Consider the following 22,657-nt stretch of genomic DNA (forward strand, 5'->3'; position numbering starts at 1 on the left):
AGGATGAAGGACCACCGCCTCCCTAAGATCTTGCTTTATGGTGAACTTACCACTGGCTGCCACATGAGAGGAGTCTCGAAGAGAAGATACAAGGACTCCCTGAAACAACATCTCAGCCTTGGCCATATTGATCAACATAACTGGTCTACTCTGGCCTCCAACGGGGAGGTCTGGAGACACACCATCTATAACGCTGCTGATGCTTTTGAGAACACACGCAGGATCACTCTTGAGGAGAAAAGACAATGCAGAAAGAACCATGTCTTGCAGAATATACCACCTAAGGAGTCTTTCTGCCTTTTGCAATTGGACATGCCTATCTCGTATTGGCATTATTAGCCACCAGCACACTTGCACAAACGTGGGTAGAGCCCTCCCCAAATCTTTGTTCGCGAAGCCTAGCCATGAAATCACCATGTGTGTAATCTCTTGAAATATCTATTAGGTTAGAATCACAGAATATTCTGAGTTGTAACATCCACTTTATGTTCTACACTTAGGCTTTTCAGATTTATTGAGGGTGAGATGTGAGAATAAGCTGCACAGAGCATGCCCAGTGGTTTGCTTTAAATCACAGCCCACCTGTGGTCACTGACTGGGGTAAACAGAGCAAACAATTGTGCACTGGCACAGGGTGGGCTGTGCTGCTCAGGCACATGCTGGCCATGAGCTGAACAGTATCAAACCCTAATGGTGACATTAGTTTTATTCTGGATGTGCAACATGAGGTTGTTCTGCACAGGCTCAAACAGTAGGCATTGTGTTTGGCATCACTGAGAAGCTGGCCCAGGAAAGCTCACAGGCAGGAAGGATTCAGTTACAGAAGAGGGTGACCAAGGAAACCCAGACAGGCACTTGGTTGTCCTGTAGTGAATAGTACAAATTGATTACAGTTGTATCTGTGTGTACATGTTAAGTATACTTTAAAGAAGTACTCGGAGGGAATTTGATTCTAAAAAATTTAAAAATCACATGCATCAGTCATAAGGTTTACTGGAGTTTCTCATTCTCCATTTTATTCGATTGTGTGTCTTAATCTTATTGCTGCACTACCATCCATTTTGCTCTTTTCTTCAAAGTGATGGGAGATTGCACAGTAAAAAGAAATTTATATGTATATATGTGCATATATATTTTTTTTCTTGTGTTTTGTCCAAAATACAAATAGAAGAGGAAGTCAAAATACAAATATTTTGGAAAAATGCAAAGCAAATTAGTATGTCTGGCCCGTATTTTCCTCCTAACAAAAATATTTCATATTTAAGCAGTTCAGATGTCAGTAACAATAATCAAGTTACTTACCAGCATTCTGGCAATGCACTGCTGCTAAAAAAAAGTATACAGCAGCTATCTCATACATTAACCTGAAGCTCCAAACACTCTCTGACTGACGGTCCTGGTAGGCAACAGAGATTGTAAACATTCAAAGAAATCAGCGAAGCTTCAGGATACATTTAATGCTGAAGTACTAACCAAAGAAGGATGAAGTTAGGACTGAGCATAACAACTCTGTGTCAGAAGATCACACTTCTCTGCTCTAGAGGGGGACTTACTGCTCCTGCTCTGTCTGTAATCATATTACATGGCCATTTTAATGACCTGATTAAGCTCACTGTGCGAGTTTTGCTGCCATTACTGGTATCTGAAGGCTGTCTCCAGACAAAAATAGACTCTCGTAGTTAGAAATATAGTCCTTTAGTCTCATTTTTCTTTTTTCTTTTTTTTTTCCTTATTTTTTCTTCTTCTTTTTTTAGAGAGAGCACACATGTCCCTTGGTTTTTGCGAAGCAAAAAGCTCAATCTATTTGAATTTCACCTCCTGACAGATACTCTCAGTACTTCTAAACATCCTAGTCATTTGTCTTTGTACCTATTCCAGCTTGAATCCTAAACTCATCCATGTTGTGTTGGCTGCAGTAGCTATTTTCAATGAAAGATTTTTGATCAATATGTCTCACTCTGCAACAAACAAAATTCATTATAAAGAGTCCAATGAACAACTCATTTCATTTATTGCTTGGCTTAGAAACATAAAGCCAGATTATACCAACATTTACACACTCAACATTTTCCAAGGATATAAGTAAATGACAGTGCTTCTGCCAGAAAAATTGCAAAAGAGAATCTAAATAAATATATTTATTTTTCAGTGCAGTAAAATTTACATAGAACACAACAATAGATAGGAATTCAGAATTAAATACAAAATATTACATTTAATAATGCATAATGTTGGAAGTTCCAGTATTTCTAAGCTATGAATTTATTAATGCAATGTATCGAGTAAAATATTGTGTATCTTTTTTGACATTTATATTTTCTGAGGCCACTTGCAGCTTTACTGTTGTGTTAATTTTGCAGATATGCTTTCAGAGATGCAATGCCTATGAAAAGAGGGATTTAGGTGAGAAAAAAAGTGTACTGATTTTATCTATGTAAGCCTAGTAAAGCATTGCATTTAGTCCTGAAATAGTGTATGCAGATGCTTTCAGGGACTGGCTGGGAAGAAATTAATACATTAAGCACTGTGGTCCAGAGCCCTCCAGCTGCTGTGTTGGTGAATAATGCAGAGGATATAGCACATTTTGCCTTTGGCCTTTGTGATTTCTCTCTGATGCCTCTGTATTTAGATCTTTTTGGTTTAGAAATTTTCTTTTCATTTAATTAAACCTTTAGCACAAGAGGCATATTCAAAATAAAAGCATTTCAAGCTCTGGTAGAACCTGAAATGTAACTCTTTTATTATTAACTATCTTAAATGTTTTTACTAATTCATATCCAGTCCTCAGCCATGGTGTATCCATTGTCAATTGTCTGGATGGTTCTAATGAAGCCACTTTCCTCTCTCTCCTTAATCTCACTCTCTTCTCCAGACAGGCTAAATTGGTAATGACAGTATAAGTCTATTTTCAGAGTCTGTGCTTTTAAGGAACGTATCATGGTGTATTTTTTGAAAAGTAGTTTCATCCAGTCACAGAAGGGGGATTGAGTGCCCCTAATTCAGGAGATTTATGTATAATTTATGGAGAAGGCAGGACGGGCCTCCAGAGGAAAATGAAGATAACCTAATGTATTTTTCTGTTCTCAGTGTAGTAATGGATGGGTCATACTACTGTGCCTAAAGCCAAGTAGAAGGCGACAGTGGGCACACTGAAATATCTGAATTTATATGTGAATTTATGTTAGATGTTGGGTTTCACAACTGATACTTCTGTCCAGCTGAGATTTAGAAGCTGCATTATCTTCGGAGGAATCAATACATCTCTGAATGAAAAGAGATGGGAAGTATGGGTGGGATTTGACTTTGACGGACAAACTTGCAGTTGTGCTTTTTAGAAAAGTCATGTACCCATATACTGGAAGAAGGACACGCTTGAGGAGCCTTGCAAAGTAAGGAGGAAAAGGGCTTTTTCTGCTTGTTTTGAGTCACTCTGAAAGAAGGGATGCTCTAATTGTGCCATGAGAGACACAAAATAGGAGAAAGCAAGGCTAATTGTGGCTGTGGATTTTTTTGTTTGTTTGTTTGTTTTTTCTAAAAGCAGGATGCCATCTCTGCTCCATTAGTGGAATTGAACTGTGAATGGAAAATATCAGTGCTGTGCTAAGGGTGACATAATGCGTCCTCTTCCAGAAGGCAGAATTAGCATGGGGTCTCTGCTGTGCTTGTTGCAGCTATGCAGCACCTGGCTTTCAGCTGATATATCTGAGTTCATGTCAGACTGTGGGCAGAGCACAGCATTTGAACATGTTCTCCCTAGCCAAGTGAAAAGGTGATTGCTGGGTGGATGAGTTGTGCCTTCTGGTCACTCTGAAAAGAAGTTTCTGTTTATCCTAGTTATTTCAGGTGCCTTCAGAAACCAGCTGGTGCAGCCCAGTCTGTTCTTTGAGACCTTTGGCATTCAACATAGCTCATTGTATCCTTCCTTGCCTTTCATTTTCAAGTAATGACAACAATATTGACATATGAGCTTATAACATGATTTTTCAGATGAAAAGCACAAAGACAAATGTATGAGTATAGCTGTCACTCATAGTTACAGATTTATGAAGATCCATGTCATCATATTCAGTGGAATTATGTTAGACTACAAAGGGCAAGAAAGCATATTCAAATAGAAAATAATTCTTTAAATAGTTTTAAACTTTTTAAAGTCATGTTTTTGAAGTCAGACTGTAACTCTTTTTCAATATTCCATTGCTGTTTCTTAAATTCACCTTTTAATGCCTAGCCTTGCACCAACAATGCATACTATCCTTGTACTTGTAGAACTTGTTACTCATGATCCTTGGTTGGGTAATACCCTTTCTACTTCTTTTAGAGGTGAAATAAGTATCATTTTTTCAATTTGTTCACAGGTAATGTGTGCCACATGCTCTTTACCTAAACATAATATGAACTAGCAAACAGGCAGTTTTCTTGTTCAGAAACCCAAGCTTTCCTTTAAAGATCAACCTCCAAACAGGATGTTTTTCTTTACTTCCTCCTGTGAAAATTTTCATGACTCCTGTGTCTCTTGCCTCTGTTTTCCTTTTGTTGGGAGGCAAACAGACCCGTAGGTATAGCCAAATGGGTCCTACATTCTCTTCTGGCTTGCAGGAAAAATACCACACTGGATTGTTTCATTTTTCCATTCAGGAGTCTTGTATGCCTGCTGGTTTTAACATCTTGTTAGTCAGCTATATCTGGCACAGACTGCATTTTGGTGAACAACTGTTGTAGCTGTTCTCCCAAGTTTAGTGGCAGTATACTGATGTCTGTCAGTGCTTTGGTCTCCAGGTCTCTCCCCAAGGCTGCCACAGAGGCTCTGCCCTGGTGCTTCTGGGGACACCAAGCAGCCTGCACAGCAAAACAGCTCCACACAACCTGATGGGTGCACCAGATCAATGTCTTATGGTGTTCAATGTCTCACAAACCAGAGCAGAACAGAGTTAATTCTCAGATCAAGCAACAGGGAAGTAGCTCCTCGAAAAAAAAAAAAAAAAAGAAGAGAAATCTGGTGCTGTGGTTTAAAACCACCATTATCCATTATACAGAGCACAGTCACATCCCTTTTCTGATCCACTAGGAGCAGAAAATCAGCAATGTGATCTTAAAACCTTCAGTTAGCCTATACAAACCTAAGTAAACAACATACCAAAAAAGAAAAAACATTATTTCCTGCCTTCATTACTGCATTTTACATACCCTTTCCTTCTAGACCTTTTAACTCTTTTTCTCATGAAAATGAAAGCTCAATTTCTGTGAGCAGAGAACAGAAGGATTCTGTTTCCAAGTCACCTGTTTCTTTATGAACACACTTGGGAAGCAACTGAAAAGATTCCCCAAAGAATATGTTTGCAAATATGTTTAACCCATCTGGGTAGAATAAAATGAATGGAAATAAGAGAAATAAAATACAAAGCAGTCTACTGAAAATAGGCAGGAAAAAACTCACACTGTTTAGATGAGCACTGTAATGAGCTATATTGGGGACACTAAAAGAGACTGCTGTGCTTAAACCATTTATCAATCCTAATGTGGACCAAAAGCTGTTACAAACTTAAAGGATGCAGATTTTCAAATGTGAAACCAGAATGCTTTGATTTTTCACTGCAGAAGACTAAGTCTGAATTAAAACACTTGCATGCTGTGCTTAGATTCAGAAAGTGATAGAAACACTGGGTGGCTGGCTGAAAAGATATGGCATGGATTGATTACAAAACCATTGATTACAAAACTATTCAGCAGTCACAGGCCTCATGTACTGGCAAATGTGATGATTTATTTCATCTTGGATGTTGTTTCTATACTGACCCTTTGTACTCTGGTAATAGGTGCTCAAAATCATGCTTTTAGGTTTTTTAACAGTGCATTTCATAGTAGTGTGTTATAAGGGGGGAATTATAAAGCAAAGGAAAATCCCTCAAAGTTAAGATTAATGCATGGCACTTCATAGCAATACACCTACCTAATTCCTGTGTTCACAAATTAAAATAAAACTTAAAGCTAAACCAATACATCACTTCAAGACATACTCCAAAGGCTTCCTTGGGATCTTAGGGAATCTCAGAGAGCTCTAGCTGTTGAACTGGTGTTGGACTGAGTGGGTCTGGCAGGCAGCCAGTCCACTTCTCCCCTTCACCTGCTGGGACTTTTTCTAACACAGTTTTATGGGATTTTTTGAGTTTTTTCCCCTAGAAACGTGTTATACACTAGCATGCAAAATATTGTGTAGTAATAGCAATAATATTATCTGACTCTACATTAATTTCAGAAAACATATATCGTCACAGTTTATTAACCTCTTAGATCTTTACGTGCTGTTGTTACCAATACAGCTTCATAAGCTAAGCAAGAGGAAAGCTGACAGGACCTCCTCAAAGTTATAAGTATTTCAATCACATGTGCTGATGTAGGGAAAAGGACGCTGAACTTTACAGGTAAACCTGTAAATACATTGCTGCATTCCTATCAATGCTTATGTAATCTGAAAAACCAGCTTTTCTGCTCTCTTTGAAAAGGAAATTTGTGGGACCTCAGTTTGGTAACCTGTTTCCAACTCATTTTCCAGAGACTGTACCATCCTATGTGATAGGAGACGTTAGCAACAGTTACTCAAATATATTCTCACAGTAGGCATGAAAGAAGAGCAATTCCAAAGCACAGAACTAAGCACAAAACCAACAGGTTTGGGGCTTTAATTCTGCCAGCAGTTTGAAGCTGTTTTTAGGCAGTCCGGATCATTGCTGCACTATATGTGGATTACATTTATTTTGCATATTATTCACCTGAAAGTGGCATTTAATTTCTCTTCCTGCACAGCGGGACACTACAGTTGCCAATTTGCATTTCCACAGACACAGAAGAATCAGATCTCCTGTCTCTATTGCAAACATGACGGTTCGTCTCATTTGTCACCCTCCCTTGTGTCTGAGGAGACGGTGGCAGAAAGATTGAAAACTAACACACGAGTGGATTAGAGGGTTTGCAGTTGGTGGACTCTTAGGGACCCTAAGCCCCAGGGAGAGATGCTCCATTGCCCTTGTGCCTGTCTCCCCATGTGCTTGCCAACCTGCTGCCTGTGTGCTGCTGGCAGCAGGGCCAGGCAAAGGCAGGCAACGCGGGCTGAGGCAAGCACTGGTTAATGCAGTCTGCCAAAACAGCAGCAGCCAAGGAATGATTGACAAGATGATTTTTTTGCCACTGAACATTTCTAACATAGCACCCTCTGACAGAATGGGACTCAGAGAGGTACTGAGAAATAGCAAAATTTAATTTAAAAAAAAAAAAGGGCAGGCAGGCAAACATCTTTCCTTCCTGTTAGCCACTTTACAGGTAATTCCCCAGCAGGTAGAGGGCTCTCTGTGAGAATGAAGGAAGGACATGCCAAGGAAATGTGTGTGCAGTCTGGTGCTGGAGAGGGCACTGCAGCCAGAGGAGCAGGTTGCAAGGACCAAGGGAGGGACAGCGGAAGATGGGGGAGGCAAGTGAGCCAAGGGATCAAGAGTCCCCATCATGGCCAGGGGAAGAGGAGCACTGTTAATGGAAATGTGTCACACTCATGTTACCAGAGAGGCATCTCAAGCACTTTTCCCAGACTGCTCCCTGCATCTCAGGTGTGTGCAGTAATATAACGTGATGGCCATGGTGCCACTGTTCAGACTGCAGAGGGGCAGAACCTGTACTTGCATGTCAGATTTATTGGTGGCAAAAGGATATAATTGGTAAACAACAGCTGAGAGAGGGTTAATTAATCAGCTGCTGTGGTGCAGCAGCATTCCCATAGGTCCCTGGAGCCTGGGCACCATGTGGCTTTTCTGCTTGTGAACTCCATCATTGTCAAATCCCTCTGTAACTTACATTAAATGAAAATAGAACAAATGGAGTTTCTCATAATTAGATATATCATCCCTCTTAAATCACACCAGAATCTGTTGGCCAGTGTTGCTTTTGCAATCACCGGCTGTTTCAGAGTGAAATAAGAATTACACTGTGCAGCAGAAAAAAATAGGCATGAAGCTGGTAATAGTAACATTTCAGCCAGCGTTTGCTTAGGTTTTCAGCTCTTTCTTTGCTCTCTGTGTCACCAGCAGCATAACATCTAGGTCAGTTGTAAAATACTGCAATTTTCATCCAGCATGCCCAATGAAAACAGGTGTTTGGAGGAGAAATATGTGTTTGAAGGAGAAAATTGATATATACGTTTCAGAATCCTGCTGGATATGTTATCTTTTCCTGAATAGTTAAAATGATGTTTGTGATCCTTCAGCCAGTTTCCAAAATGTTGCCAGCAGTCTTTAAACTTGTCTAACATGGCTCTGGTACTTTGTATTTTTTTCCTTCATACTAATATTTTTTATAAAATAATCCAATCCTAGGTTTTTGCTGAGGTTTTTGGTAACATTTTCATAGTTAACCAATTGTATTTTGATTTCTTCTTTATTAACAAGATTTGGGCAGATCCAAAAAGATGCTCAGATCCTTAAACTGACTTATTCACCTAAACTCCCAAATAATCTTGAACACCAGCCTCAGCTTGAGATGAGTCACCCTGTGAAAGTGCCTGTTTCTTTCCATTGAGAGCTCGATGTGACTAGTTGAGGCTTAAATATCTGGCTTCTGTATTCCTAACTCAAGGTAAATGAATCCCACTTAAGGAACACAAATAATTGTTCAGCTGTCCTATAACTATCTTTTCAAACTGAGACCTTTGTCTCAGATCCAGCACATCAGCAAAGACCTGGGGTCAAATACAACCTGATGTCCTCAAAGAACTTGAGTAGTTTGGTCTTTGCACACTTTGACTCAAAAAACCCAACATTCAGATGGAAAATGGAACACAAGGAGCTAGTTCTGCTAGGAGTTGAAGCTTTGCTCAGTTTCTGTGGTGTAAATATTCCTGATTTAGGAAATATTTTTTATTTTTCCCTTTTTTCAATTTTGGAGGGAAGGAGAGACAGAATAAGAAATGTAGGGTTTTTTCACTATTTGGTATGAGTCAGAGCATTTGAGAATGTTCAGACAACAGTAAAAATATCCTCATCTTTTGTCTCAAAGCTGTGGAGAAAGTCTGCCATAAACAGGGCTGTTGTTCAATTTTAGTTTACATTCATTTGTACTGGTACTGAAAATGAGCAACAAGGGAGACCACAGGTGCTAAAGCACTAAAGAACTGTAAAACAAATAAAATGCTTCATTTTCAGCCAGAGGCAGGTTACAATGTTTCCTAGAAAAAAGCTTTTAATAGAAGGAAATTTTTTTGTAAACTGATGGTGACATTAAGCAGAATTGACTATAATTGATTAATGTAATCTGCATATTTTGTGATTATCTGAGACATGGCTACCATGTAATGAAAATTTTGCAATATTCAAAGCCTATGCACAAGGTTATTTCTTCTTCCATAAATCTGAGCACATAAAGGGGGTTGGAGGAGTGCTTTAAATTGCCAAGGATGATCTGGATGATAAAACTTAAGTGCAAAATGAATATTAATTTTTAGTGCAGTAAAATTAGCTGACTCTTTGAAGATTGCAGGTACTTAACCTTTTCTGGAGTACAGTTATCTGTTTTAAACTGAATTTTAATTTTTTTTTTTTTACTCTTGCAGTTAGATGTTTGTTTGGTGTGTTGAGGATATTCCATTCTGGTTTGGATGCTTATGGGAGATGGGAAGTTCTGAGTAGAGAAGCAGGAGCAGCATGCTGTGAGCTTTTAGAGGGAATGCCCAGGCTGCACTTGGGCACTGACATCTTGGCCTAGCCAGTTTAGTACCAGTGACTCTTCAGCCAGGAGTAAGCTCCTCTGAAGTGAATAGGTACCTGGTGTTTTCTTTGGGGCACTACAAAGAACAGCATGAAATTGTGAATGTTGGACTTCCCAGAGGAAAGCCCTTGACATCCTTCAGACTACTTTCTTTGTGGCACTAGGATTTGCATGTACCATGCCAAAGGAGTCAGTCTGCATTCCAGTGAGAATGTATCTTTGTTTTTCTTAGGTAGATAATGTATTCTTAAAATTTGCAGTGAGGAACACTGGAGTTTCTGTTGGAATCGTAGGCTAAGTTAGCCTGGCCAAAAGCTACCATCATTGCCCCCAGCCAAGTTATCTCAAGATAAACAAATTTGACAGAATTCATTTTGACTCCCTTTACTTTTCCTTTATGAGTGGTAGCTTCTTAAATTATTCTCTCATGATACAGAGTTCAGGTCAGGTCCTGACTACACAGCCAAGGAGCTGCTGTTACCCAAATTGTACATGGTCTGAGTACTCTGCACATTCCATGAAAATGAGCCTTCTAGTAAATTGCTGTTAGAATTGCTATAATCACTACTCATTAAAAAAATCAGGTTTTTTTAGTCAAACTCATTTACAGCTTATAATGGACTAATATCCTTACTGATTTCCATTATGAGAAGACTAGAAAATGTGTTTTTCCATCTTTGCAGAGCAGATCCCCATCATAGCTGAGATGACTGAGAATCTATTTGCAAGCTATTTTATTTGCATTCAGTAAATCTGTCAGACATAAAGTCATGATTGGTCCCCAGCACAGGAAGGACATCAGCCTGTTGGAGCGAGTCCAGAGGAGGCCACCAAGGTGATTAGAGAGATGGAGCACCTCTCCTATGAGCAAAGGCTGAGAGAATTGGGATCGTTCAGCCTAGAAAAGAGAAGGCTTAGGGGTGACCTAATTGTGACCTTTCGATATCTGAAGGAAGCCTACAAGAAAGCTGGAGAGGGACTTTTTACAAGAGCATGGAGTGAATGGATCCAAACTGAGAGTAGGTTTAGATTAGATATTAGGAAAACGTTCTTTACTGTGAGAGTGGTGAGGCACTGGAACAGTCTGCCCAGAGAAGTTGTGGATGCCCTGCTGGAAATGTTCAAGGCCAGGTTGGATAGGGCTCTGAGGAACCTGGTCTAGAGGAAGGTATCCCTGCCCATGGCAGTCAGTTTGGAACTAGGTGATTTTTAAGGTCCTTTCCAACCCAGGCTATTTTATGATTCATTCTATGATTTTATGATATATGTAATATTGCTATAACATACTCATCTGTTAACTGTTTCTGACATGTTTATGAGAAATCATCCAAGAACTTGAAATCTCATAAGTATTTATTTGTCTAAATGTGAATAGTTAGATTTTCTAGATAGTAGCGAGACAAGCAATTTTGCCATTGAAAAGTGTGTGTATGTTCTTCGTCATCATGCAAAACAAGAAAAGTAGGTGAAACCTGCAAAGTCACGTGTGACTGTCACATGTGAGAAGGAATGTGTCATTTGCAAGACATTAAAATTCTGGCTCAGAAAAAGGATATGTTTGTGCAAAACAGTGACACACTGGTTGATATTTCAGTTATTTGTCTGTTATTTGCAATACTATCAGAAGTTAGTGTGTTTTATAAGTCAGTTCAGGTATTGAGACATTTTCATCTGAGTAAATTCCGTCAGAGATACAGTGTTTGCCAATTATTTATGAACTTCCTTTTCCTCCTCCGTTCCCCAGAGTTCAGTTTGTCTCTGCCATTGTGGCTTCCCTCTACTGACGTGGTTTTCACATCACTGCATGAGAATCAAGGGGATATAAGAAAATAGTGGTTTCTTCTAAATTTGTGGTAGGATACTCAAATCCATTTACTGCTTTTGTTTGCAATGTTGTGGTTAATCAAAGGAAAGTCTTTAGGAAGTAATTATTGACTATCAGCCAGGAAAATGAACTTTATAATACAGTTTATCAGAGAGGTCTTTGAACTACTGAAAGCCATACCATACCTGTTATCCTGTTATATGTCACTCAGGGATAAGTCCTTTCCCTCACGTCAACTGATTAGGGAAGGACCTTTCCTGTCACGGGTTCCATTGTGTTTCAGGGTGCAGATCGTTAACATGGTAACCTGCTCAATGGTGGAGACTCAGTACAAAAAGCAATGAGGAGTTAAATGGGATCATCAGTTTGAACTTTTAAACCTTGGGCTTGCAGGTTGGACTCGAAAGGGTTGGTCAGAGACACAACATTATCCTTCAAAAAGTCCTGCTGCATGGAAGGGGTGGGGGAGGCTGCCGCCGCAGGAGGTGAGGTGAGGAGATGATGGCAGCAGGTGGTTCTCAGCACATCTTGCAGCAGGCATGATTCCTGAATTTGCAGCTGAAAGTGGCTGTAAATCCGCTCTCCTCTACACAGTCTCAGCTCTGATTGTAATGAGCAATCAGAGTGGCTCAAGTGTTGCTTGGCTTTTTAAAAGAAGCACCTGTAATACTACTTTGAGCTCATTTGAATGCTAATTAGTAACAGGATCTTTAACATCAGAAGTGAGTTCCATATTTGACACATAACCACCTTAAGCATGCACATCTATGTAATAGGTGATAAAAGATACATCTAACACATCAGCAAGCAATTGCAAGTGTCACTGGACAAAAATATATTGGATCTGCATTGGGGTTTTTTTCTGTATGTATGCAACACATCATGACCCGTGTTCATGGGTTCATGTTCCTGAATGTGACAGAAGAATGTAAGAGTGGGCTCAGTCTGAAACTCCTGCAAAAGGTTGAAAACTTTGGGTAAGAACATAAGAACTAGTGAAAATTGAGAAGTTTTCCAAGAATTAGTTGTTTGAGGACATTTTGAACTGCAGAAACATTAAGATTGGTAAGACTTTGGTATTTAGCCTCTCATATGAAAATACTTCCATACTCGAAATCATCCTTTTCATCTTGACCTGTTTTGTTTCTATACTTATTTAAATTGTGGCACCAGAACGGTCTCGTACAGGTTTTGCAGTTTCATTTCTTTTCCTTCTTAAAAATTACCTAATAGGCAATGCCCATTTAATTGGTATTGAACACTGAATAAGTTCTTTCTGTAGATCTTAATGTAATGCCTTCAAGATCTTTCTCCTGAAATAACGTCATCTAGAGTCTGTGCACACAGATAAAGCTGGTCTTTATCACTGGAGAATTTTTATTACTGTTCAGCTCATTTTCTGGATCGGTTATGAATAGTTTAACAGAACATGTCCCCAAATGGTTCTTGTGGGACTCATCTAGCAGCTTCTCTAAAATGAACACCTATTTCTTATCTTTTGTAATGCGTAACTTGATGAGCTCTCCAACTGTTCCCTCATTAAGGAAAAGGGCAGCAGCGCTGCTTTTGTATTCAATAGGAGTGAATTTGGAACATCTGTCTTACTTCCTTGCTACTTTATGAATCCCAGAGAACCTTAAGCCTGAAGTAATTATCAGATCTCCTTCACCCTCATGTGGCATTGCTGTCCAGACACTTCAGTCTGAGGAGTATTCCTGTGGACAACTCTGGAATCTACAGATTTCGGGGATAGGAAGCAATTGAACAGGAAATCAGATGGCCACAATCTGGTGTTTAGAATCAAAATCATGCCTAAATCCTGGGTGTTTAAGTTCTTTTGCAGCTATAAGCTAAGCGAGTAGGTTACACAGTTATACTGGGAAAGGCTTGGAAGTCTCTTTACGTAGGCACCTACAACAACAGTACCTTCCTGTTGAAGTAATACCTTCGTGCATCAGTGGATTTATTCTCTAGGCTGGTATTTGGGGAAGCATCCTTCATGAAATGGATGGTTAAGCAGGTATTTACCTTCAAGTGGGTACTTGAAGCCTTCATCATGAAATTAGCTTTAAATATACAAATAAATGAACTGCCAAAGGGAACCTTCAGGTTCCTTTATAGTCAAAGGGGAGTGCACACATTAGACCTCTTCTGATCAACTCTTTCAAAATACAAGTTTAATTCTGCTTATGCTTAAAATAGCTTAGGCATGGATTTTTCCTTCCAGAATTTTCTCTATATTCTCTATGTAGTAGAAATATTCTTTCTACTATTTCCTTCAGGTGACTAAAACCAAAGTCTTTAAAATACTTGACTGTTATACAACTGGAGTTTACTTATACTTCAGTTCAATAGCCTGTAGCAAAAAAATCCATTCAGAATATGGAGAACTGCAAAACATTTCTTTTCATACTTAAAGACAGAATGCCCTTTTGAATCTTGTGATACAAGTATTCTATTTATTCTTTGGAGAAAAAACTCTGTTCTTGTAGGAATGATATAATAATAATAAACCTTAATGACAAAGAAGGAGTAAAAAGATTATACATATATTTAGTTTAAATTTTCTTCTTTGTATATTTCAAATTAAAAATACTGGTTTTTATTAAACACAGCTTTTGAGAACGCTTTATACTTCACAGATGAATGTTTCCTGAATAATAAGAATTACTGTTAAGTGGTCAGTTTATGGAATTCTTAGCATAAATTCAGTTAACCTTCTTTTCGAGATGACTGATAATCTGTCATCAGCTAGCTTGTTGAATTACCTAAAGCATCAACAGAGCTTTCTAGTGTCTATAACATTTGTATCACTTTAAGGTCACTGTTCACCTTCTCTCTCTCTGTAATCTCTCTGATTAAAAATTATAAAACTTGGCTCTAAACATAATTAAATAAATAGAGCTAAAGTGATGTAATAGAACTAGTAAAATAATTTCTGGAAAGTAAGAATGACAGCACAGGAAAAGAAGGTATGTTTTCCTCCAACCGATGTAAACAGTTATGCCTCCTTTATTCAAATGATCTGTTTTTCTTGTGGCACAGGCTTGTTGCTTTATTTTTGACACAGTAAGCTCTTAAAGTTCTTACAATGCCATCAGTCAGTATAATATCTCTCTACACTTCATTTTTTAAAATCACTAAATAACTGTATTTATCCTTTTGAATGCGTTGTTTTGGCATTGGCTGTCAGCAGCCTGCCTGTAATTGAGCAAAACCCTGTATCATAGTGAGGAGCCCTTACTACAGGGATGGTTTGGGAATACAGTTCGTGCTCATTAGCTTTGATCCCTTTGTGCAGAGACTCATCCTCAGCAGTAGCTGTTGCCATCACAGCTTACACTGTGGCAGAGCCCAAATGGTTGTGTTTATACCCTGAGATAGTGTATAATCTAGCATTGGTTGAACTAGGGAGTGCATTGGAAGCAGCAGGCCTCAAGTCCAGGTATGCATTTAGGTTGAAAATTAGACATTTGTAGCTGAAAAAAAAATCTCTATATCCCAAGAGTGTTTTTCAGACCTGGTCAGCAAAGGCAGTTAATTACTTATGTTGTCTTTCTACTGACACTGGTAGCCCTGTGTCTCAGTAAATATGGTGGTGCTATCACTTGTTGCAGGCTGCAGGCTTTGTGCTAAAGCTGGGACCTGCCAGCCTCGCTCTGGGCTGGCTGGGGTCTGCCCCCAGCTCCCTGTGAGCCTGCTGACTTCTAACAGCAGTTGTCTAATGGCTTGCCTATGTTGCTTTACCTTTTGCCTAGGTTTGTACTGTATCTGTAATAAATGGATGGTGATAATGCATCATTATTCTGTGTGGAGGATGCTGCTGTGGCCCTAGAATAAAACTGCAGCACAGGGGAATACAGGGGTGGGATGGAAGTGCAGGATTGGAAAGCAAAGGCATGGGGTGATAAGAAATGCTCCAGGGCTGTAAACAGGAGCTTGGCATCAATGTCAGTGGCAGGTTATAAAAGGAATGCAACCTTGAGATCTGGGTAAAATCACTTCATCAGTAACAAAGAGAGCAAATAAAACATACTCAACATATGTAAAACTTACCATATCTTGTGAATTTGGATGGGAAATGAAGTTGCTAAACAGTGGAGAAAGAATAATGTAAATAACTTGTTCACAAACCTAAAAACACATCCCCAAGTGCTTCCTGGAGAGAACAGGAAGAAATTATCACTATCAGTATATCGGTATTATACATCTTGCAGCAAAGGCCACAGGCAATTCATGTCAACTCATGTGAATGTCACACCCACACACCACACACCCCCCCTCCACCCCCACTCCCCCCAACCCCGTCAGCTGAAACCATTAACCTTAGGACCCCCCGGGCAGTAGAAGGGTAAGCATAACACAAGGGAAAGGGTCAGGCACTAGAAAGTTTATGTTACTAGAAAGTGTATGTTACCTGCATGGAATTTGAGCTGCAATTGTTAGTGTGGAACAAGACTACTAATAATTCTTTGATTAAGAAAAAAAAAGATGATTTCTTAGATGGTAGATTTTTACCCATAGTAGAAATGTAACACCTTGTTAGGAGTTCTAACAACCTAAACTGTAATTGTGGTTGCAACAAGTTGCTAATTAGCCTCTCATAAATAAAAGCATGATTTTCACTGTAATTAATTAAAGCAAAGTCTTCTTCCTGAATCTGAAAGCACCCTGACTGCAGTGGTCCCTAGTTGTGATCATAAGTTGTAAGATTAACTTAGTCCTAGGAAACATCTTTTGGTATGGTAATTGTGCATTTCTTGAGGATGTTTAATTTCCTACATTAGCTTTGCAAACTTGCAATTCGTTGGTTGTATTCATTGAATATTGTCAGCTTGTTTAATTCTAGCAGTAATTGTGTAATGCCTGGGTGGTTCTTACCTGTGCTGTTTTAGCTGCTGCTTAGATTTGTACAAGTGTAGGAACATTTGTAGGTTTGTGAACTCTTATAGCTGCTCTTAGTTTTCTGGGAAGGAATTTATACAAAGAGTTGTTGGTCACACTGGTTACCAGCTGTTGCCTCATTTTTGGCACATACCACTTTAATTTGTTAACCTTTCTCCTAGACATTTTTTTTTTCACAGAATTTATATTTTTTCTTCATTTAACCTTCACCCCTGGTTTTAGGGTTCTTCCAATAGTTATTCAGTGGTTGTACTCTCATGACATTCTTCTGCTGATTTGTCTTTGTTTTCCTTTTCACCTATCTAAACAAAAATGTGATCTAGGTACGGCTTAGTACCTCTTAGCTGTTAAGATGTTGTCATATTTCATTATGAAAAATATCAGGAAATAAAGCACCCTTGAATTGAAGGGCCTGTTTGCCTAAGGCAGTACTGAATGTACACAATTCTCTGCTTCATTTCACCAAAGGAACTATGAAAATTTTAATGATGCAGCAAATATAGAAAAATAATTGTTGTCACCTGTATCTTCAATAGTGTCCTTTCTCGTAAGCAATGTTCTTTCTACATACCTGTATATCATTGTGGGGTCTCTGTCGCTGTTGCAGGTATTGTACAGGCACGCTCTTTGCTCCGCTATGTGAGCTCTCCTCATGTGCTCACCACCTCCATCCCATCTTTATTTTCTTCCTAGAGTGAAAATAATTGGTTTAAAAACAAAAGTCAAGGAACAGCTAAGGTCTTTTAGCTTCACTCTGTACTCTGCTGAATACCATTCCAATGCTTCATCCATTATAAAATTTTTCCTGTCTTTTGTTCTCTGTTCCTTCACTGATGGGACCTGGGACTTGAAAGTTTATTATAAATCCAAACCAGTACCACCAAGAAGTTATATCTATTCTGATTTACTTGTTATCCCGTAGTTCACTGTTACTTTTACTACAGTGTGGCAGACAACGTCTTGATTTTTTCATTTGTGTCCAGATGAAAAAGAAATAGGTTTGCATTTATCAAACTGCATCCTCATTAATTTTATTCTGTAGCACTGCCCATTGGTCTTATGAATAATGCCTGTGTAGCAGCAGCACTGTGATTATCATCTTTGTCTAGTCTCTGTGCTATGCTTTTCTTTGCAAATTTCTTGCAAGATTGCAAATCCACTGCAATTCTCTTATTGTTCTTCAAGTACACAGTTTCTTTTTGTAGCTGTATTTGTTACATTATAGGAAGTTCTGTGCATTGCATTGATGAAATTTATCTCTGAGATCTACACAATTCCTGTTGCAAGTTTCTTTATTATTCTTTGATATCTTGTTATTTTATTGTTATTTTATTCATCAGTCTGGACTGTGTAACTTTGTTTGCCGTGCAAACTCCATTTCTTCTTTCGACTTTATTCCAGTATTTTTATTCAAGCATTTTCACCAGGATTCCAGACAGAAAGTAGTTCTCTGTCAACATGCTATTTTTTTTTTATAGGAGTAAGGCTACTTTCACATCCAGACATAATTATCATTTTTCTTGGCCTTTATGTTCTTATCAGTTACATGCTTCACTTTTGCAGACATTGGTACTCCTGATATTTCTGCTTTAGAGTTTTATAATTCATTTTCCCTGCTTTGGGCAATTGAAAATTATAAAACACAACAGGTATTTCAAAATACCTGTTACCTTTTATGAGGGAGTGGGTTGTGGAGCCATGCATCAGGTGGAAGGTGGATGGACTTGAACACCATGTGACAGACATGCTGTAAGGCAGCAAGTAAGGGTGAAAGAAGCCTGAAGCAAATAATGTGGGTGGAGCTGGGTTCTTTCAGTCTTGAGAAATGAAGGGAATTGGCATGCAGAAGGAAGCAGAAGAGGATCAGGATGAAGGGGCAGTTGTCTCTGGAGGGTGATGTGCTCAACCTGTAGTGAAGTTAAACTTCATCACTATGAACTAAATAAGAACCATACTGTTAACCTGAGAGTGAGTACTAAGAGCAATTGCCATCACTGATAGAGAATCCCAGGAAATTTATTCTATTCATTTTATAAATCAGAACTGATTAGGTCCCAGGTTTGGTTTTTTTCTACCTTAAGATCCAGTGCCTAAGACTTAACTGCATTTTTATTGTTTTCAGGGTTGTTCTCTACAGTGAATCCATCAGTCTTTCAATACAAGTCACCCTTCACTGTGATTTGGTTCATGTCTACATGAGTAGGCTTAAGCAGTTATAATATCTGTACTTGGGCTGTGGGCAAACAACTTGGCTGCTGGGTAGACCCTGGCCAAGGCTGTGCAAGCTGAACAGAGTCTAGAAAACTGCTGGACATGATGTGGGGAATCATGGAACATAAAAAGCTATGAGAATCTGACAAAACTTACAGACAGCACCACAGAGAATACCTGGACCTCACAGGTGGTTAAAGCGAAATTATACAAGAAACATCCAAAGTCCTGCACTGGTGCATTAGAGACCGTCAGGGCCTTGCAAGGCCATCAACATTCAGATAGCCTTGTAAAGAGCACATATAAAATAGATTTATGATGATCTCACCTATTCTGCCTTAATGTACCATGTGCTAGAAAGTCTCATAACCCATCTCAGTCCTTACCAGTGCTACATGGGGTGTTTATTCGTTAGTGGTTTAGTTTAACTCAGAAGCACAGTTTAGAGGAGAGTCTCGTGATCGTTCCCAATTCCCATTACTTACAGTGAGCAGAGTTTATAGGACTCCTCTCCTAGGAAACTAAACCAAAGCTGAGCTCCAGGAAGGCTCTGTGGCTTCTGATGCAAACTTAGTTTGTGCAACAAGGCTACAACTAGCAGGAAGCAAAACCAACTGCAATGCTAGAGAAGGGGCAGTACTTTCATCCTAAATAGAAGCAGTCGTTTCCTACAGAAATTACTGCCAAATAGTGACAGAAAGCATGTGCTGATCCAAGGAGGCAGGTTATAAAATGATGTATTTTAAGAATTCCTGGGTTTTTTTGAGGAAATAAAAGAGAAACATAATACCTATTGTTACCCCTGTAGAAGCATATACCTAACTTTCTGTAAGACAGGTCTGTGTTATCAAATCGTGTTACCGATGTCTTAGCTGTACAAAATCCTAATCAAAATAATGAACAAAACATTATTTTTATTTTTTCTACATTTGAAAAAAGTTCCAGTATATGGTTTTTACAAAGTTTATTGGCAGTCTTCCTCTGAAAGACAGCTTTTGGGGCTTCCTGGTGTTTTGGTTTTTTTCCCAGAATTTTAAAAAACAATGAAAGAAAAATCCAGCAATTTCTAGGATGTCGCTTTATAACTACTAAAACTTAACTCTTTTGAAATATTTTATGTCATATTATTCAGAAAGCAGCAATCAAATGTGTGGGGATTTTTTCCCAGAAAACTGAAAAGTATTGTAACATATCATGATGGACTTTTATATTATGCTATGGTTCTTATGGACATTTCGATAATAAACTAAAATGCCAAAGATACTTTAACTGTAAAAATAAAAATACTCTACCATCTGTGCTGCTTATCTTAATTTTTAAGTTTCAGTTGAAAAAAAATTATGTCCATTTTCAACTTTTAAAAATAAAATCATAGATCACATTTATTGAGTTATGATTTTTATCATCATCTGCAAAATGTTGACTTAACCTGGAGTCAGGTCTAGGACTCTGGAGCTAAAATGTAGAGCTGCAGAAATTCGTTAAAGGAATTTTATCTTTGTGTATACTGTGAAAAATCAAAAAATCATTGTTACTGGATCTTCTACAGTGGATAAAAAGAACTATATGCCTATTGTTAGAAACATAGCATCATGCAAATATTTTTGGTGTGAAGAAATGGTGTAAAGTAGTCAAGGCTAAACTAAGTGAAGTTAATGGAGAATTAAATAGACTTAAGTCAGTAAGAATTGTAATCTGTTGTTACAATTTTTATATTTTAGCTAAGTGTTCATAAACTATTATTTTAGTATGTACTAAAAAGCTGTAACTTCATCGATTTCAAGTAAATTATTTTACTTCTTTTTCTGTGATTATGTTTTCTATATGTACATATTTTCTTCTAAATTACATTTCTCAAAATATTTTTGAAGACTGAGATTTCAACTCATCATATCTTTAGCATTACTTATGGCTATCTTGTGTAGTAATGGCATAAATGTTTCATTATGTTGTCATAGCCAGTGCCATTAACATGAACACTATTTTATATCTTTGCTTTTTATGAAGTGGTTACTACCCTGTGTGTGTATTGCAATTTGCATTTGCTATCTCAAAGCTTTGTGTAAGAAAGTGGATTGATGTTTCAGAACATTACTCTAACATGAAACAGGATTATTAGGCTTGTTTTATATCTGGAAAACTGGGACCCTGGGACCCAAAGATGGCTGAGATAAATCTAGGTGAGGTGATTCACCATCTTAACTGATGCACACTGGGTTGCATAGCTACTGTGTATCAGAACTGGAGCTGAAACTCAGACATCATTGAGTACTGAGTGCACCTCTGGGGACCCCAATATAAGAAGCACATGGACCTGTTGGAGCAAGTCCAAAGGAGGACCTCAAAGATGATCAGTACTGGAGGCCTCTGCTATGAAGAGAGTTTGGGTTGTTCAGCCCGGAGAAGAGAAGGCTCGGGATAAACTTAGGTCAGCATTACGGTACCTGAAGGAGGCTACAAGAAAGCTGGAGAGAGACTTTTTACAAGGGCATATATGAAGGGACAAGGAATAGTGGCTTTAAACTGAGAGTAGGTTTAGATTAGGTATTAGGAAAAGGTTCTTCATTATCAGGGTGGTGAGACACTGGAACAGATTGCTCAGAGAAGTTAGCAATGCCCCATCCCTGGAAGTATTCAAGGTTGGATGGGGCCCTGAGCAGCCTGGTCTAGTGGAAGGTGTCGGTGTCTGTGACAGGGAGGCTGGAACCAGCTGGTCTTTAAGGTCCATTCACACCCAAGCCATCCTGTGATTCTGTGTCTCAAACAGAAGTACTAGGGCATATTTTCCTTTAGCGATACTGAAATGTACAGGCTGCAGAAATGCATTAAAGAACCTAAAGACATTACTAAACCATAGCATTTGTTAAAGTGTTCCAAAATGGTTAAATGGATCTTTATTTTTTATTTTTTGTTAAGAGCTGAGATTCAGATAGATGAATGCAGCTTTTCAATTAGGGATTTAATATGTCGCTACTTGCTTTTGGAGTATTTAGCATTTTTTCACTGTGCTGATTAAAATCTGTTGTAGATGATAATTATGCTGGTTTTATCATTCAAATGCTCAAAAATGATTTTTAAATCTTTAAGTGGCTTGTACTAGGCTTTTATTTCTTGAAGGGTTTAAAAGATAGCTTATATTATGTCCTTCTGTCATATTCTCTGTAAATTTTAAATCACTGCAAAATTAGTGCATTTTCAGTTCTAAAAACCAAACCTACCCTTTTTTTGTAGGAGGAAGAACTAAGGAAAAGTGGAGAAGCCAAATACGCGCACTTGAGTGATGAGCTCCACGTATTAATTGAAGTTTTTGCTCCGCCTGGGGAGGCGTATTCTCGTATGAGTCATGCCTTGGAAGAAATAAAAAAATTCCTGGTTCCTGTAAGTGACTTGTAACATTTTTCTGTGACTGGTTATGGTTTTGTTGCATTGAATTTGTGCCTTTTTTAAGCACCTTTAGATCAAGAAAAAGAAAAGTTCTGTTGAACTTTCGTCCTTTATTCTCTCTCATTTCTCAAGGAGTTGCCAAACAGGCCATTAACTGTCACAGCTGATGCCCTAATATATTTTCTAGATGTTTTATTATTTCCATTTGTCAATGTTTCTTGTTTTCCTTACTTGATTTCTGGAGGGAGTAGTAGATTACTTTTTTTTCTGATGGCAGACAGTAGTCATTAGTATGAGTACACTTTCGAGATTTTTGAGTATTTAAGTCCGTAAAAACATTTTAATACATGTAACAATTTATCTAAATATCTTGCTAATGAAGTTAATGAATTTCTTGTGGAGCAAACAGCATGAGCAAAACGTTCCTAAGACATTTCTGTTCAGACAGCTTATGACTCAGACCACAGTTTAGCATCTTCTCCATCAGCCAGGAGAGCACAGAAACATACTCTAAAGCTGGGAACCTTTTCAATTTGATTTATGCTAAGTATATAACTTTCTGAAATATTTATCTTTTTGTCTATTGAT

General features: G+C 38.4%; 1 protein-coding gene across 12 annotated transcripts in view; it reads left to right on the forward strand.

Moving 5' to 3' along the window:
• KHDRBS2 (KH RNA binding domain containing, signal transduction associated 2) overlaps positions 1-22,657 on the forward strand; it is a 335,422-nt gene that overhangs the window by 139,032 nt on the left and 173,733 nt on the right. For all 12 annotated transcript variants that reach the window (XR_003916117.1, XR_003916120.1, XR_003916125.1 and 9 more), the window contains exon 5: positions 21,917-22,063. Coding sequence is in view for 2 of the 12 variants with exons in the window: in XM_029962857.1 (XP_029818717.1) it covers positions 21,917-22,063 (147 nt within the window). In the remaining 10 variants the exon portion in view is untranslated. The remainder of the gene's footprint in view (positions 1-21,916; positions 22,064-22,657) is intronic.

This window comes from Manacus vitellinus, unplaced genomic scaffold, assembly GCF_001715985.3.
Source record: "Manacus vitellinus isolate BGI_N305 unplaced genomic scaffold, ASM171598v3 scaffold_4_pilon, whole genome shotgun sequence".
NCBI classification, from domain to species: domain Eukaryota; kingdom Metazoa; phylum Chordata; class Aves; order Passeriformes; family Pipridae; genus Manacus; species Manacus vitellinus.